The sequence below is a fragment of the Vigna unguiculata genome, chromosome 10 (assembly GCF_037176805.1).
Source record: "Vigna unguiculata cultivar grain cowpea cultivar isolate G323 ecotype 2 chromosome 10, ASM3717680v1, whole genome shotgun sequence".
NCBI lineage: Eukaryota > Viridiplantae > Streptophyta > Magnoliopsida > Fabales > Fabaceae > Vigna > Vigna unguiculata.
This window is the reverse complement of record NC_140801.1, coordinates 1053313-1068363: the sequence shown is the minus strand read 5'-3', so window position 1 is coordinate 1068363 and position 15051 is coordinate 1053313. Positions and strand designations below refer to the sequence as shown.

Here is a 15051-nt window from a genome sequence, read left to right as displayed (position 1 = left end):
TCTTTTTTTATCAGCAATAATAAATATATTAATAGGGATAATAGGTTATGTCAACCTAAATAAAAAAACAATGTATAAAAAAAAAAACCAACAAGAATAAATCTAATACATCTTTCTCATTAGATGAATTGAAAATTTTAATCTACTTTTTTAAAAGTGTGGTAGCCAGCCACGTGATTTTTCTTTTACAATTCATATCAAATTCTGAACTCTGAATTTTAATTCTTAAATCCTAAACTCTCTATAATTAAATAGTATATTCTTTTCCAATAGTATTTATTAAACAACATCTTTACAACAAGTAAAATAAATATGATATAATAACAAATTAATATAAATTCATATTTTTAATTCCACAATATAATTAAAAAGGTATAACTATAGAAATCTTAAAATAAAATAAAATATGTTAATAATTAAAAATGAAGATGAATACAAAGAAAATAACTATATATATAATTTAGATCCATATATTTTAATTTACAAAGTCCAATGTTATTTATATATACCGATCAATTTAAAATATTTTCGTAAACGTAAGATGAATTCAAATAGTAGTAGAATATGAGTTTATTTTCTTTTTCTAATAAAATTGTGGTTATAGGATGGAATATTTAATATTAAGAAAAATGACTTTGGGTTTAATTAATTATTTTATTTTATGAGTTCGTGTTCATCAATGTCTTAAAATCTTTGTTAAGAATAATACTAATTTCAGATACAGAATAGTGACTTCAGAACTCCAAAGCGAAAAATATTTGATGACTAAAACTAGAATTTACCGATATATAGAAAAGTAATTTCTTAAACTTTAGAAGAATAAACAAATATATAAATAAAAATAAAAATGTGTACCTTTTAACGAAAGATACTAAAAATATATTAAAATAAACTTTTCACAGGTTTAATTTCTTTATTCTTTTATTTCAACTTTTTATCATTTTTTTTTCTTCAAAAAGTTTATATGATTTAGATTTGTAATGCTTTCTTCTCCAGATAATCCAAAAGTCTGACTCAATATCCTATAAGAATATACATTATTCAGTTTTTGTTGATACATAATAACAAAGGAGACCTTTTATGTAGAGACATCTTTGGTAAAACATTAGATGTAAGGATGAGAATTTTAGAGATTCTTTTTACTTAGTTCCATTTTTCTTTTTTTGTCTTTTTTTCTTGTTTTGGATAGCTTATCGGATAGGGTTGAAAAATCTAAATATGACTTTAAGTACTATTAGGCAAAAATAAGAAAATTGAGTATGTTATAAGCAGTGGCGGAACTAGGATTAAAATTGTAGGGGGACCAAATTAGATTTATTATATATAATTTTTCTTTAGAAAAAAAACTATTCATTTTTTTCTCTTCATTTCCTCTCCTTAAAACAAACACACATAATAGTAGAATTCAAAAAAATATTACTATCATTCACTATTATATCATGCTATTATATCATGATACCAATTCATGAATACTATTTTAGATAAGTCATTCGTATCTCATCAATTTGATTTGGTGGTATTGTAAAATTTGATTTCGTTTTTCCAGATCACGTTCTAATGAATTTTTAAATTCATTATATGTAACTCTGAGAACTTTAGAGATTTGTTTTATATTGTCTTAAATTCTTGGTTCTTATTAAATTTCTGGTTTAGTTAACGTAAATGCATATCTTTTTCATCTTCATCACAAACCTTCCTCTTTGAAAAAAGGAATCATTTTTTTTACTTTTTATCATAATCTTTCTAATATAAATTTATCACCTCTCACCTATTTAGAAAAAATAAAATTTATATTCACAAATCACAATTATCACACTGCAAAACATAACAAAACTCATACTACTTTAGTTAAATAAGAAATATTGTATAAATTCAAAACTTAAAAAAAATTACCATAGGTGGCGAAAAACACAAAATCCCTAAATTTCATAATTAAGAGTTATAATAATTTAGGAAAAAAATTATAATTAGGGTTCATACCAATTTCATAAAAGAATCCCTAAAATCATAATTAGGGTTTATATTAATTTGGAATAAACTTAATTTGGAAGAAACATCCTAAAAAGTATCATAAACTAATTAACATACATAAATCATAATAAGATACTAACCTTCATTTGTGAGAGATCATGCAAGAATGTATACATGAATCTCAATCTATGTGTTTTCAACCTCTATTTTCCAATCTATCTCTTTGTATTTATCTCTCTTTACACACTTTCATAATAATTTACATGGTGGAAAGATCTTATAGTTAGAAAAAAAAAACCCTAATCTCTTTTATAAATTAATGTCTTTGTTAAAATTTTTTATTTTATCTTTTATTATAATTTTCCATAATATAATCTTAATATAAATAATATAAAATATAATTTTAAAAAATATATAAATATATATAAAAAAAATTAAAAAAAAAATGGGGGAGCCGTGGCTCCCCCTGTCATATCATAGTTCCACCGGTGGTTATAAGAGAAAATATTTACAAATTCATTGTATTAAGATTTTGAATTTTAAGTAATTTGGTGATTTATGATGGTTGAAATATCTTAAATAATCATGTATTAATATATTTTATTTGTTAATAGAAAATAAAAAAATACTATTAATTAATATTTGAATAGTCAAACAATTTTTTATCAATAAAAACAATTTAAATTAGTAAAATAATTGGTTACCTCAATCCATATACACATAACATAAATGAGAAGAAAACAAAAAATATTAGCACTTTATGGTCTTAGTCAAGGTTAAATAGAAAGAAATACTTTTAATTAATTATGTGGCAACTCATTTGGACATGATTCATCATAATTATAATATTCTTATTTCTCCAACTAATAAAGAATTTCACATTTAAATGGTTAATTTTTTTTTGATTAGCAAAGAATGGATATAATTAAGAAAGAACACTTAAGGGGTGCTCTAACCCTTATACAAAACAATCTACTACATATTGATGCTCTAGCTTGGCATCATAGCACCTTCAAAACAAAAAGCTAGACCAATAGCATAACCCTGAACAAGAACTATAGGACAGACTTGTGGATCCAAACACAAAGATCTAGCAGATTCTGCATAATAGAGTTGATCCGCCTCCTTTGAATTGCTATCCTAATCCCTTCTGCTTCCACAAACACCACTTCATTGTGTTTTGGTTGCTACAGAATAGAACAGGCGTAATGGAGGTCTGCAAATATGATGCATCATAAAATAGTTATGAACACAGTGGATAAAGATCTTTGACGCTGGTAGTGTGTCCTTTTAAGCCTCCAGTAATAGAATCCAAGTTATTCCAGATGCCTACGGCTTCACATGTAACTACAATATATTTTGAACCTTGCTTTGTGTTCCCTTGTACACAGTCACCACCACGATACAATTCCATTTAGCTTTTGAACACCTGCAGTTTGATACCTATCACACTGGAACACACACATTACCGTATCACATGGATTTTAAGCATGTAAATGGGAATAAAATCCAATCACTATAAGAGAACGTTGTAGTAGGAATCTTATGTTTCATCCATACCCAAGCTACCATTTGAACATGACTGAAAGTTTCTATAAGGTCCACTTTCCTTTGCTTAAAGATTATCCCATTCCTATGGTTCCAAATTTTCCCTATAGTAGCTAACCACATACCTCTCCAAGCTAGGTTTTGTCTACTATTAAGATTAGCAAGGTGGAAGTGTTTAAAGTTCGCCCTAGGTTTGATATGGTGCACATTACATACATGAGATATATGAATTTTCTTATGCTTTTGTAACGCGGGAGATATATGAAATTTTAAATTTTGAATGCATTTAAGAATGAAAATCATAAAGTTTGGACAATCATTCCATCTTTTTTACCGGCAATAACAAATATATTAATAGAAACAATAGAGTTACCCCAACCTAAATAAAATAAATAAATATTATAGGGCAATAGGGACAATCATTCTATGATATAGAACTTTAAAAAATTTATATTCATATACTCGTGTATAATATTAGAAGTAGTTATTATAAAATTAGGGACATTAAATATATTATTTAATAATATTTAAATAATGAAAACTTAATACGTGTTTTAAAATGGGGACATAAAAATTAATTTTAATCTTGATTGTTAACGTATATATAGTCGAAATAAACAATTTTAAATTTTCATAATAATTAATAATATTTAACCATCACTACTAAAAATATTTGTTATGAAATAATTTATAAGAAATTGCTAATTTTCTTGCAAAATATTTTGTATAAACACTTTTTACAATAAAATATGTAGGAAATATTTGTGAATTATATAATTTTGTAGTAAATAATTATTCACGAAAAAATTATCTGTCAATTAAAATTTTTAGAAAAAATGATAAAAAAAAGTCTTTTCTTGTAAATTTTTTTAAAAAATTTATAAGAAATATCCCATAAAATATTAAAAGTTTTTGGCTAAATTACTCTTTTGGTCCTTATTTTTGTCAAAAAGTGTTAAATTAGTTCTCTAGTCTTTTTTGTCTCCATTTGGTCATGATTTTTTTAAAAGTACAATTCAATTTGGTCATTGTTGTTAGTTTTTTTTTTACAAACGATAATAAAATCATTGTCACGTGTCAATTTGTATGTCTTTTTTAATTTAACAGCGTATGTGAAAACTAAAGAGAACAACCAAGTTGAATCACTTTTAAAAACTCATGACTAAATTGAAATAAAAAAAGTAAAGGACCAATTTGACACTTCTTGACAAAAACAGACCAAAAGAGCAATTTGACAAAAAAGCAATTTGACCAAAGTATGATTTGATACAATTCCTATAAACTATTTTACATAAATTATTTCAAAAGTAGTATACCTCTTGTGAATTCTTAATAGTTCACTCAATATATATATATATATATATATATATATATATATATATATATATATATATATATATATATATATATAAACTCTTAAATTACATAATTATACTTTTTAAGTGGTTCTAGTAAATTGCACGCAAGCTTCACATTATTCAGGCAATAAACACCAATGGTATAATATAAAAAAGAATTTGAAACTTTTTTTTTTAATTTTTCTACTTGTATGGCCAAAAAGAAAAAGTCTATAAATAGCCTCCACATTTGAGAGGAATCATCAAGTTCTTCATTCTCCATTTCACTTCCTTCTTCAATTCTCTCTTGAACACTTTGATAATGTCTTCATTGCTCTTGTTTGCTTTGGTGTTTTGCAGCCAACTCATGGCTGCATTGAACACACCATTGCCACCTCCAAGCTATGGAGATCATGTTTCCATTCTGAGCATAGATGGTGGTGGCATCAGAGGAATTATTCCTGCCACTGTTCTTATTCACTTGGACAACGCTCTTAAGGTCTAATTTCTATTATATTAATTCCAATGTGTGTGGATTCCAAGTTTTTATTTAAGCTTTAAGAATTTTTATCCATATCAAAGACTTGGTTTACTATACCAGTCTTATCTTCTTTCTCTTTTTTTTTCTCAATAAAAAATTAAATTAAATTAATAATAGAGTACTTGAGGATGTTCTAACCCATCTGTAAAAAGATGAGAAAAAGATATAATGTATCTTCAAAATTCGTTAAAGTAACGATAAAACTTTTATATATAAAAGCTAAAACTCCCCTAAACATTAGATAAATCCGTTAAAGTAACGATAAAACTTTTATACATAAAAGCTAAAACTCTTCTAGACATTAGATATAAAATATAAGTCATACGGCTGTAAGTTTTTAAAGGAGTGTATGAGGATGTAAGTTTTTTTTAGGGAGAGATATTTATAATCATTAGCTTTGGCCTATGAAAAACTTTTCTTTAAAACCTATATATAATTAGTTCATTTTCCACACAGAAACAACATATGAAGAGGGAATGGAAATGTTTACACACGTTATATATGTAAATATATAACTTCCATAAACATGATTTGGTTAGGAATTCAAGTTCTTATTTTAGTTTGGTGGAATTCATGTTCTTATTTTTAGTTTGGTTGAATATAGCATTTTTTAATCAATAAAACAACTATGTATTTATGAATGGAGTTTTTTTGTTATCGGTAAAAATATACATATAGAAATAGTGACAATTGGGATGTCAGCACTTCACAATTACATTTCTATGTAAATCCTACATCAAGCATAATATATTTCAAACAATCTCGTTACAGAAGATAAATTTCCTTTTGAACTATTTAGGCAAACAATATATTTAACCAACAGATAAAAAATTCAGATATATAACAAAATGCGAGCCAATCTTTATATTATGTTGCATTATATTTTCCAAGGACTACATCAAATTTGACGAGACAACCCTATATGTAACATCTCTTAAAATATTGAATACATTAATGTAACATTTGAGATTGTGTTTGAGTTGCAGGCGAAGGATCCAACAACATCGTTGGCAGATTATTTTGATGTGATATCAGGAACAAGCACCGGAGGACTCATGAGTCTTATGTTATCAGCTCCGAGCTCACCTGGTTCCAATACTCCTCTCTTCACTCCATCGGAAGTCGTAAACTTCTACAAGACATATGGCCCTGATATATTTAAACTTAGGTATGAATGAACCTCATCAAAATTGAGTTAAAGTAGTCATAACAAATATTTGACACATGTTATATCATCATAATTAATTTCTAAACGTAGAACCCGTTATTCGAACATATCGGCACAAAAAAAGAGATGTGTTGAAAGTTTTACATCGACTATAAATGAAACCAATTTCGAGTATATATATGAGTACAAAACCTAATCTTACACAAATCGATTTTGTGACATTGAAATAGACTTAAAGTTCGCTTTTTCACCAAAGAAAAAAAAAAGTGTAATTGGATAAAATTTAATAAAAATGGTTTAGTTATTACCTTTGCCTTAATCAGTTTGCTAAAAGGTTTGGGTTCTTGTGATGCAAAACCATGGCAGACTTCCGAAATGTCCCAAGTATGATGGAAAGTTCTTAGCGAAAAAAGCTAGAGAGTTATTGAAAGAGACACGACTGAATCAAACGTTGACGAACGTGGTAATTCCATCTTTCGATGAGCTGAAAATCTACCCAGTTATATTCTCCAGCTTCAAGGTTAGCATATGCTACACATTCTTCATATTATATTGTGATTTTTCGACCAATAACCTTTTTCTTAAGTGTTGAATACTGTTTGTTTGTGCAGGCGAAGAAACAAACTTACTTGAATGCGAAGCTCTCAGATATAGGTCTTGCCACTTCGGCTGCACCAACTTTTCTACCGTCCCATGAATTTGAGAATGGTGGTGTCAAATTTGATTTGATTGATGGAGCTATGTCTGCTAACAATCCAGTAAATATTCATCACTAACTCAAACTATATATATAAATACTTTTGTTTAGGTAGTAGTAAGATTTGAACCTAGTTAAAACTAGTGATTCTTTTAGAAGAAATATCTGAAGAGTTTGATTGAATACTTTAGGCCCTGGTTGCTGTGAGTGAAGTGTTTCAACACAGTGGGGAAAAGGAAGTATTGTTGCTGTCATTAGGAACTGGAATACCAAAAGCAAAGGAGAAGTTAGGTAACATCTTCGATATTGGGTGCCAAGCTTTATGGCTACCTGGGCACATTGAAGTTATCAGTGAAGTTGCATTCAGCACAGACATGACTCATTACTACCTTGCAACAATCTTCCCTGGCCTCGTTCCTCCCAAAAACTATCTTCGAATTGAGGTATATGCATACTTAGGTTTTTCTGAATAATGTTTTCAATCTACTTATTGTAGAAGAAAACAAAACAAAAAAATGAATTTGACAACTAATGTAAAATGATTGATGTTGTCTTTGTAATTGCAGGAGTATAATCTGGATCCATCCATGGCAGAAATTGATAATGCTGATGAAAAGAACATGGATAACCTTGAAAAGGTGGGAAAGGGCCTGTTGACCCAAAAAGTGAAGAGGATAAATCTGAGTTCATATAAACCATATGAACTAGACCAAACAAATGCTCAAGCTCTTGACAGGTACTTATACTAACTTTCTCAACATTGTTTTCACTATCTATGTTTAAAATTAGTAGCTGAAAGGTTTAGATGATTTTTTTTTTTGAATTATAATGTTAAAAGGCCTTTATAATAGTTATTTTAAAAGCTATATATGTATATATACACAGAATTGTTTCTGATTTTGAAAAGTGATACAGCATTCGTGAGTACTATAATATCTTATTAGTTGATTATATATATTGAATGGTAATTTTGAGAGGATGTTTGTTTTGAAGGTTGGCTGAGAAATTATTTGCAGAGAGACAGTTGCGTCTGAAAAGGAAATCTATGGAGGAAGGAGGAAGACCTTTCATTGAAACTATTTAAGTTCCTTCTGATGGAATAAGAGCATCTCTAGCATTATAAATAAATGTCATGTGTATGACATTATATTATGTTGTCTTTATCCATGTTTGTTGTGTGTTTTATGTTGGAATAAGGTTGATGCTTTGGGTTTCTATGTAAATCCCAATTGCAAGAACCATATATGATATAATAAGGTTGAATGCTTTGGGGTTCTATGTATAACTCCCATTAGCTGGAACCATGGATCATGTAATAAGGTTCAATGTTTTTGAGTTCTATGTAACTTAATTGCTAAGACCATGTATTATAGAAGTGATCCTTTGTTTGGTAATTTTCTGTGGTATTTTAAGATCTTCTTGGTCCAATTTATTTGTCAATGTTTATATTTTTTTTAGCAGTCACAAATGGTGGGACGTAAAATTTATTTTAACACCACAAATTATTTATTTGTTGAAAATAATGAATAATATTGTCTTATGTAAAAGATCACTATAAGAAACTATGCAAAAAGTGAAAGATTAAAGAAGTAGGAAGAAGTACATAGGTCATGTGTTGAAATTTTAACATTAACAGAAACTAACACATTAATAACTAATATTTTTAAAAAGAGTTTAATATAGATAAAGGAGAGTTAATATACACTACAACTCACCAAAGTGCCCAACGAAGAAGATATACAAATTAATTTTAGGGTATAAATGAAACATTATTAATTATTTTTTTTATAAAAAGAATGACTATATTATTAGAAAATTGTTGGAATTATATTGATACATGATAATTGCATATCATTCTAATACTTATTGTTGTTGTGCAAGACCTGTATTAGTTAAACTTGTTGCACTACCTCCTCAAAGTTTCCAGAAAAAACAATCAAGTATAATTTTTATATTTTAAACCCTAAAATAATAGCAATTTTCAAGCACATTTAAATTGAACTACACAAAACTTTTATTGATCACATTCAGTATGCATTGATATGTTTGCTATCGTACAATTTTCTTAGTAAAGTTGTCTTGTTTACGTATTTTCTTAGTATGATAATAAGAATCAAATTGTTAAATTAGAGAAACAATTTCTTAATATTTAAAGAATTAGATGTGGAAAGTTTTGTATTAATTTTTTGAAATATATTCCAAAAGAACTCTCTCAAATGTTCAAATATGGGAATATATATTTTTATCAGAGTAGGCATTTGATTTTGGTTATCCTTATAATCGAGACCAAATACTATAAAAAAATTAAAATTAAAAATAAAATTTGTTTATGGTCACTACAAGAAAACTATCAAATAGTGACCAATTTTACGATAAAAAGATATGTTTAGAGATCAATTTAGAAACTAATTTCTTAATTAGAAACTAATTTAGAGACCAATATTTTTTGTAGCTAAAACCTAGGTAACTAATGTTAGTAACATTGGTCATTAATCAAATATTTTATTGTAGTGGATTTGTAGGCATTTTTTATTTTAAATAATGTTTTTTTTTTCTCACATATTTTAAACCTGCACAGATTGATACAAAACCACCACAGAAACAACACAATAAATTTTATCAAACCCATAATCAAAATACAATTATTAGTCTTGTCTTACAACAAGTAAATATCCTAAATACTATTGTACATTTGTATTATAAATTTTTCACAAGTTACCCTACCATACTTTATGGACTTATTTGGGAATTGGTGCAATACTCTTGAATTTTTGCACAAAAAGACATTAATTTCAATTAGTATATAAAAAGACAAAATTGCAAAGTATTTGATTCAATACAAATATTATCGTTTTTCAACTAGTTGTAATACGAGCACGAACAATGATTGTCATCCATTGCATTAAATATTAACCACATTCATAAGAGTCGGTTTGTTTATAATACTACAACATATCAACACAATTATAAATAATTAAGGGAAAAAAAAGGAATCAAACAATAATAAATATATGCACCAAAATACCAAACCTCGAGGGATAACCATGCAATTTTTTTTGCTTTAGTAGTTGATTTTTCTAATAACATGCTATGTCAAGCAATTGAACTATGATGAAGGGAAGGTTTTAGGATACATTTAATAACAAATAAAATTCATAACATTTAGGTTCTTACTAATCTATTACTTGTTTGAGATGGTTGAGGGAAGAGTTGTGTAAGGAGCAAAACCACACAACAAACGTTTTCCTTTAGGAAAACCACAAGCAGTTGCCAATGATGTTTGAATTGAAAATAAATTCATTGTTATACCTTAAAATGAAGGATTATTTGACAAGTTAACAAAGTACACTTATGTAGCAATATAAGGGAAAAAATATATTTGCGTTCCTCGTTCATAGCATTTGGTGACATATGCTTGAATGTCATCAAACTTATTGCCTTCATGAGTGAGTTAGGGATCTATGAACCTATAAGCATCATTCAACCCCATATTGTTAGTGACACCACATATATACTAGAACACAAAATTTATTTGATATAAGTAACTAGATAAATCAATTGAATAGAAATAATGGTTAAAAGGCTTACATCATCCATAACTACATAATAGTAATATTCAGTTCTTCTGGCCTTGACACAAGCTCCAAGGCATCTTTCTTATGCAAATACAATGAAATGTTAATGTTTCTCCTTATACATTAGAATCCCATGGAACTGTCATCAGCTTATCACTTATGATGTCAGGAAGTTGGTGTAATGTCCCCAAAAGGACATTCCAAAGATAGAGGAATCTTCTTGGGTTTAGGACTTCCCTGTTGATGCAACTACTATTACATGGAATATAATTTAATTATGAACATATGTGGCATTCATGAGACTTCGGGTCAACAAACTTCAAGTCCTGCATTGACACTAAACTATTAATATTTGAAGAATATCCTTGAGGTACCTTGACACTCTTTAGGCAAAGGCAAAAAGTTATCTTCTCTTTGTCTAGACGTAGTGTAACATGTGGGGCGCAAATAAGTATGCTTACTAATCTCCATTAGTGTCAAGTCTTCTCGGATCTTCATTTCAACCAAATCCAAACGAACATTTACTTCATCTTTTGTCTTTCCCTGAATGTTAAGTAGTGTACCAATCAACCTATCACACACATTCTTCACTGCATGCATTACATCTACGCAATATCTAACCTCTAACTTCAACCAATATGGAAGATCAAAGAATATTGATTTTTTCTTCCAAGGACTCATTGCAGATGACTTCTTGGATGTTGTCCCAAATACATGATGTACTTTATTAACTTTTCATGAATTTGAAGGTCAGTCAATGGAATGCTTTCTTTAATTGTCAATAAGGATGATTAGATTATAAAAACCTTTGAAGGCACAATTATACTATCATCCTTTCATTTTTCAATTAATGAGATGCAATGTTTTCTTCACATATGGGACATGCTTTATGACCTTTGACTTTGTACCCTAACAAATTACCATAAGTTGAAAAGTCATTAATGGTGTAAAATAACATTACATGCATCATGAAAATTTCAAAAGTAAAAACATCAAATATTTCAACCCCATCAAACCACAACAACTTCAAGTCTTCAACTAATGGACTAAGATATACATCTATGTCAATTTCAAGCTGCCTTGGACCAAATATCATCATAACATCATGTATTATCTCTTAATGCACAATCGAGGAGATAAGTTGTAAATGAATAATATAACGGGCCAACACATATGATTGGTACTTAAGTTACCAAATGGATTCATTCCATCGGTAGTTAAACCAAATTGAACACTCATACATTCTTGACTAAACTAGGAAAATTCATGTTTAATATTTTTCCATTGCATTGAATTAGCTGGATGACAAAGCAGACATCACATCTTCTCTCATCTGCATGTCATATAAGATTTTTAGCATCTTTTGGATTCGCAAACAAACGCTTATGTCTAGGCACGATTGGAAGGTACCAAACTACGTTCAAAGCGGGGCCATCCTTGTTTATCTGACCATTATCTTTACTGTTGGTTTTCTGCTTGAACCGTGATAACCCATCAAAATCACATAAACAAATAATCATGTATACAAGTTAAAACATGTTGAAATAGTTAAAACAACTAAAATAGTTAGATCCACTCACCTGGATTGTTATTCCCGCTATAGCTCTTGATACTTCCCTGCTTGCACTTAACTCCCTCCCAAAACTCTATTTTTCTCTCGTTACCTTTTACCCTACTGACTTTCAAATGACATTGTCTAAAAATAACCTACCCCAAAGCTTCATCACTAATAAAACCCTAATGACTACAACATGCACTATTTCACACTAAGTGCTCTTCTCCAAACCCAAAACAAATAGGCCTAAATTTATTAATCTCCCAAATTTCAATTTTAGAAAACCACAATATAAAAGCATTGCTAGTGGAAGAACCCAATACCTCTCATACATTACCCACGTACTCTAACCAAATGAGTTATATAACTTATTTTGTCATTTTACTCATTCTACTGAATTAAATTTTCTAAGGTCTTCAAGGTCACATCAACACTCTAATACCTGTCCATCAAGCCTCCTCGTCTCTTTGTTTCTCGAGGTGGGAGGTTGCTAAACCTATAAGACCAAGTATAGAACAAAGTGACCAAAAAACATAATTTTATTTGCATCATATCATCATATCGACAACATTGTCACCTATATCATTTCAACATTTCAAAACTCTCACTTAGATCATATCGAGTTTATGGGGCTAGTGTTGTTATGCAAACCCGAAATGATCTTTGATTGTGTACCTGAGATTATCTCGACCTATATTCTCAGGATCATCTCAAATTGTTGTATGCATGATATCATCCTGGATTATGCTGAGTATGATCGAGATCTCTTCGGATAACACTAAACATGTCAGCAAGAGGACATTGTGGAAAATATTTTTTAGGGCAAACTTCAATCAGTTGAGGTTAAGAGTTAAAACATATTAGTAGAACATTAAACAAAATTAATTAATGGTAATCCAAACCAGGTTAAAGTCCATAAACTTAATATAAATAACACTATTAAGAGGTAATTAATTACGTATTCATTTTTACAACACTTATTGTCATTTGAAGTATGTCTTTGATTTGAGCGTTAAAATATCTTTTACAGACATGCCCGTCTCAATTTGGAACGATACCTAAATTCAGGAACATCTCAACTTGAAAATTAAGGATCTCAACTTGAAGATTAAGGGTGAAGAGAGAACCAATAGAGTCTTTGAAGTGTGTTTTTGAGATCCTGTAAAAATAAAATTAATTAGATTGCATTTTTAAACAATGTCAAAGTAAGTTTTAAATAGGTTTCTAGATTATATTAGAATTATAAACAAAAAAAATACTTTTAACCTCTACAAAATAACCAAAACTATATTTTAATTCTTTTAGTTTTTTAGTTTCATCTCTAAAAATACAAAACCTTTATTTTATTAATTCTTATGATATTTTTTTTCTTTATTTCCGATCACTCGTTATTTAATTGTAGCCGAGTGAAAGTCCAATTACAAATATTCTTTGATCGAGCTTATCGGTATTTTTCTATACCATGCTAGGTTATATATCTATAATTTTTTTTTTTTGGTTTCCAAATCAAGTTTATTTATTTATCTTAAAATTAATATTAATTTCGGGAATAGAATAGTGACTTCAGAATTGGAAAGAGAAAAAAGGTTGATGACTAAACTAAAATTTAACAAAAGAAAAATAATTTAAACTTTTAGAAAAATAAAAATATATAGAAGTCAAAATCAAAATTTGTATATTTTATCGTAAATACTATATTAAGATAAACTTTACACAGGTTTATTTTTTATTCTTTTCTTTTAAACTTTTATCATTTTTTTTCTTCAATAAAATTAAGCATTGACGCTATTCTTTTTTCTCCTGATAATCCAACATTCTCAAACAATATCCTCTAATAAAGATTTTTAGCAAGTGAGAACATGTGACACAAAAACAAAAGAGTGGTGAATTTTACACGAGTTACAATGACTATGGCACGTGGACCACCCCGCTAACCTATCCAAACGAGTTAGGCTGACTTACAACTTTTACTATGTTATTTGAAAGTTTTAACTCTATTCGTCTTGTTCGCCAAATTGATGATTCAATCTATCTCTCTGTTCACTCGTTTTGTTTTTACTTTTTTTTAAAATAATTAAAAAATTAAACTTTTTATATTATATTTTTTTAAATATGTAATATTATTATAATTTAAATCATTAATATTTACAAATTAAGTTCAAATTATTAATTATAATAAAATGTAATAATTATTTGTTTTAAATATTTTTTTGATTTTTATGGTCGTTATATTTGTTCAACTTGGTCCATATTTAGTTTTAGTGTCAATTAGGTCTTAATTTCCATTAATTTTTGTTAATTTGGTCTTGTTTGCTAACGATGTTTCAATGTTTAAATAGTTAACGTATGTGAACAATGCATATCACGTATTAGTTTGTCATTGAGTCATTTTCTTTTGTTCCATTGAGTCTTTATATTCGTTATTTTTTAATTTTTAATTTTTTTTAATTAAAAAAATATTGTTCACGTGTCATTGTTAGTGTCATGTGTCAGTTCGTCATTGTGTCATTTCCTTTTGTTCTTTTGAGTTCCTATATTTGTCATTTTTGTTCAATTCATTTTAATTTTTGTTAAAATTGAACAACTGTCACTCCCAAATTTACACCAAATTTAATTTTTATATAAATATATTATAATAATATTTTTATTAAAATTGATG

At 28.1% G+C, this 15051-nt stretch overlaps 1 protein-coding gene across 1 annotated transcript; it reads left to right on the top strand.

Moving 5' to 3' along the window:
• Positions 1-6914: 6914 nt before the first annotated feature.
• On the top strand, positions 6915-8656 carry LOC114165694 (patatin-like protein 3). The gene is made up of 5 exons (XM_028050261.2): positions 6915-7085; positions 7177-7323; positions 7454-7705; positions 7829-7998; positions 8256-8656. Exons 1-5 carry the CDS (start codon positions 6915-6917, stop codon positions 8344-8346), a joined length of 831 nt encoding a protein of 276 aa, XP_027906062.2. The 3' UTR covers positions 8347-8656.
• The last annotated feature ends 6395 nt before the right edge of the window (positions 8657-15051 follow it).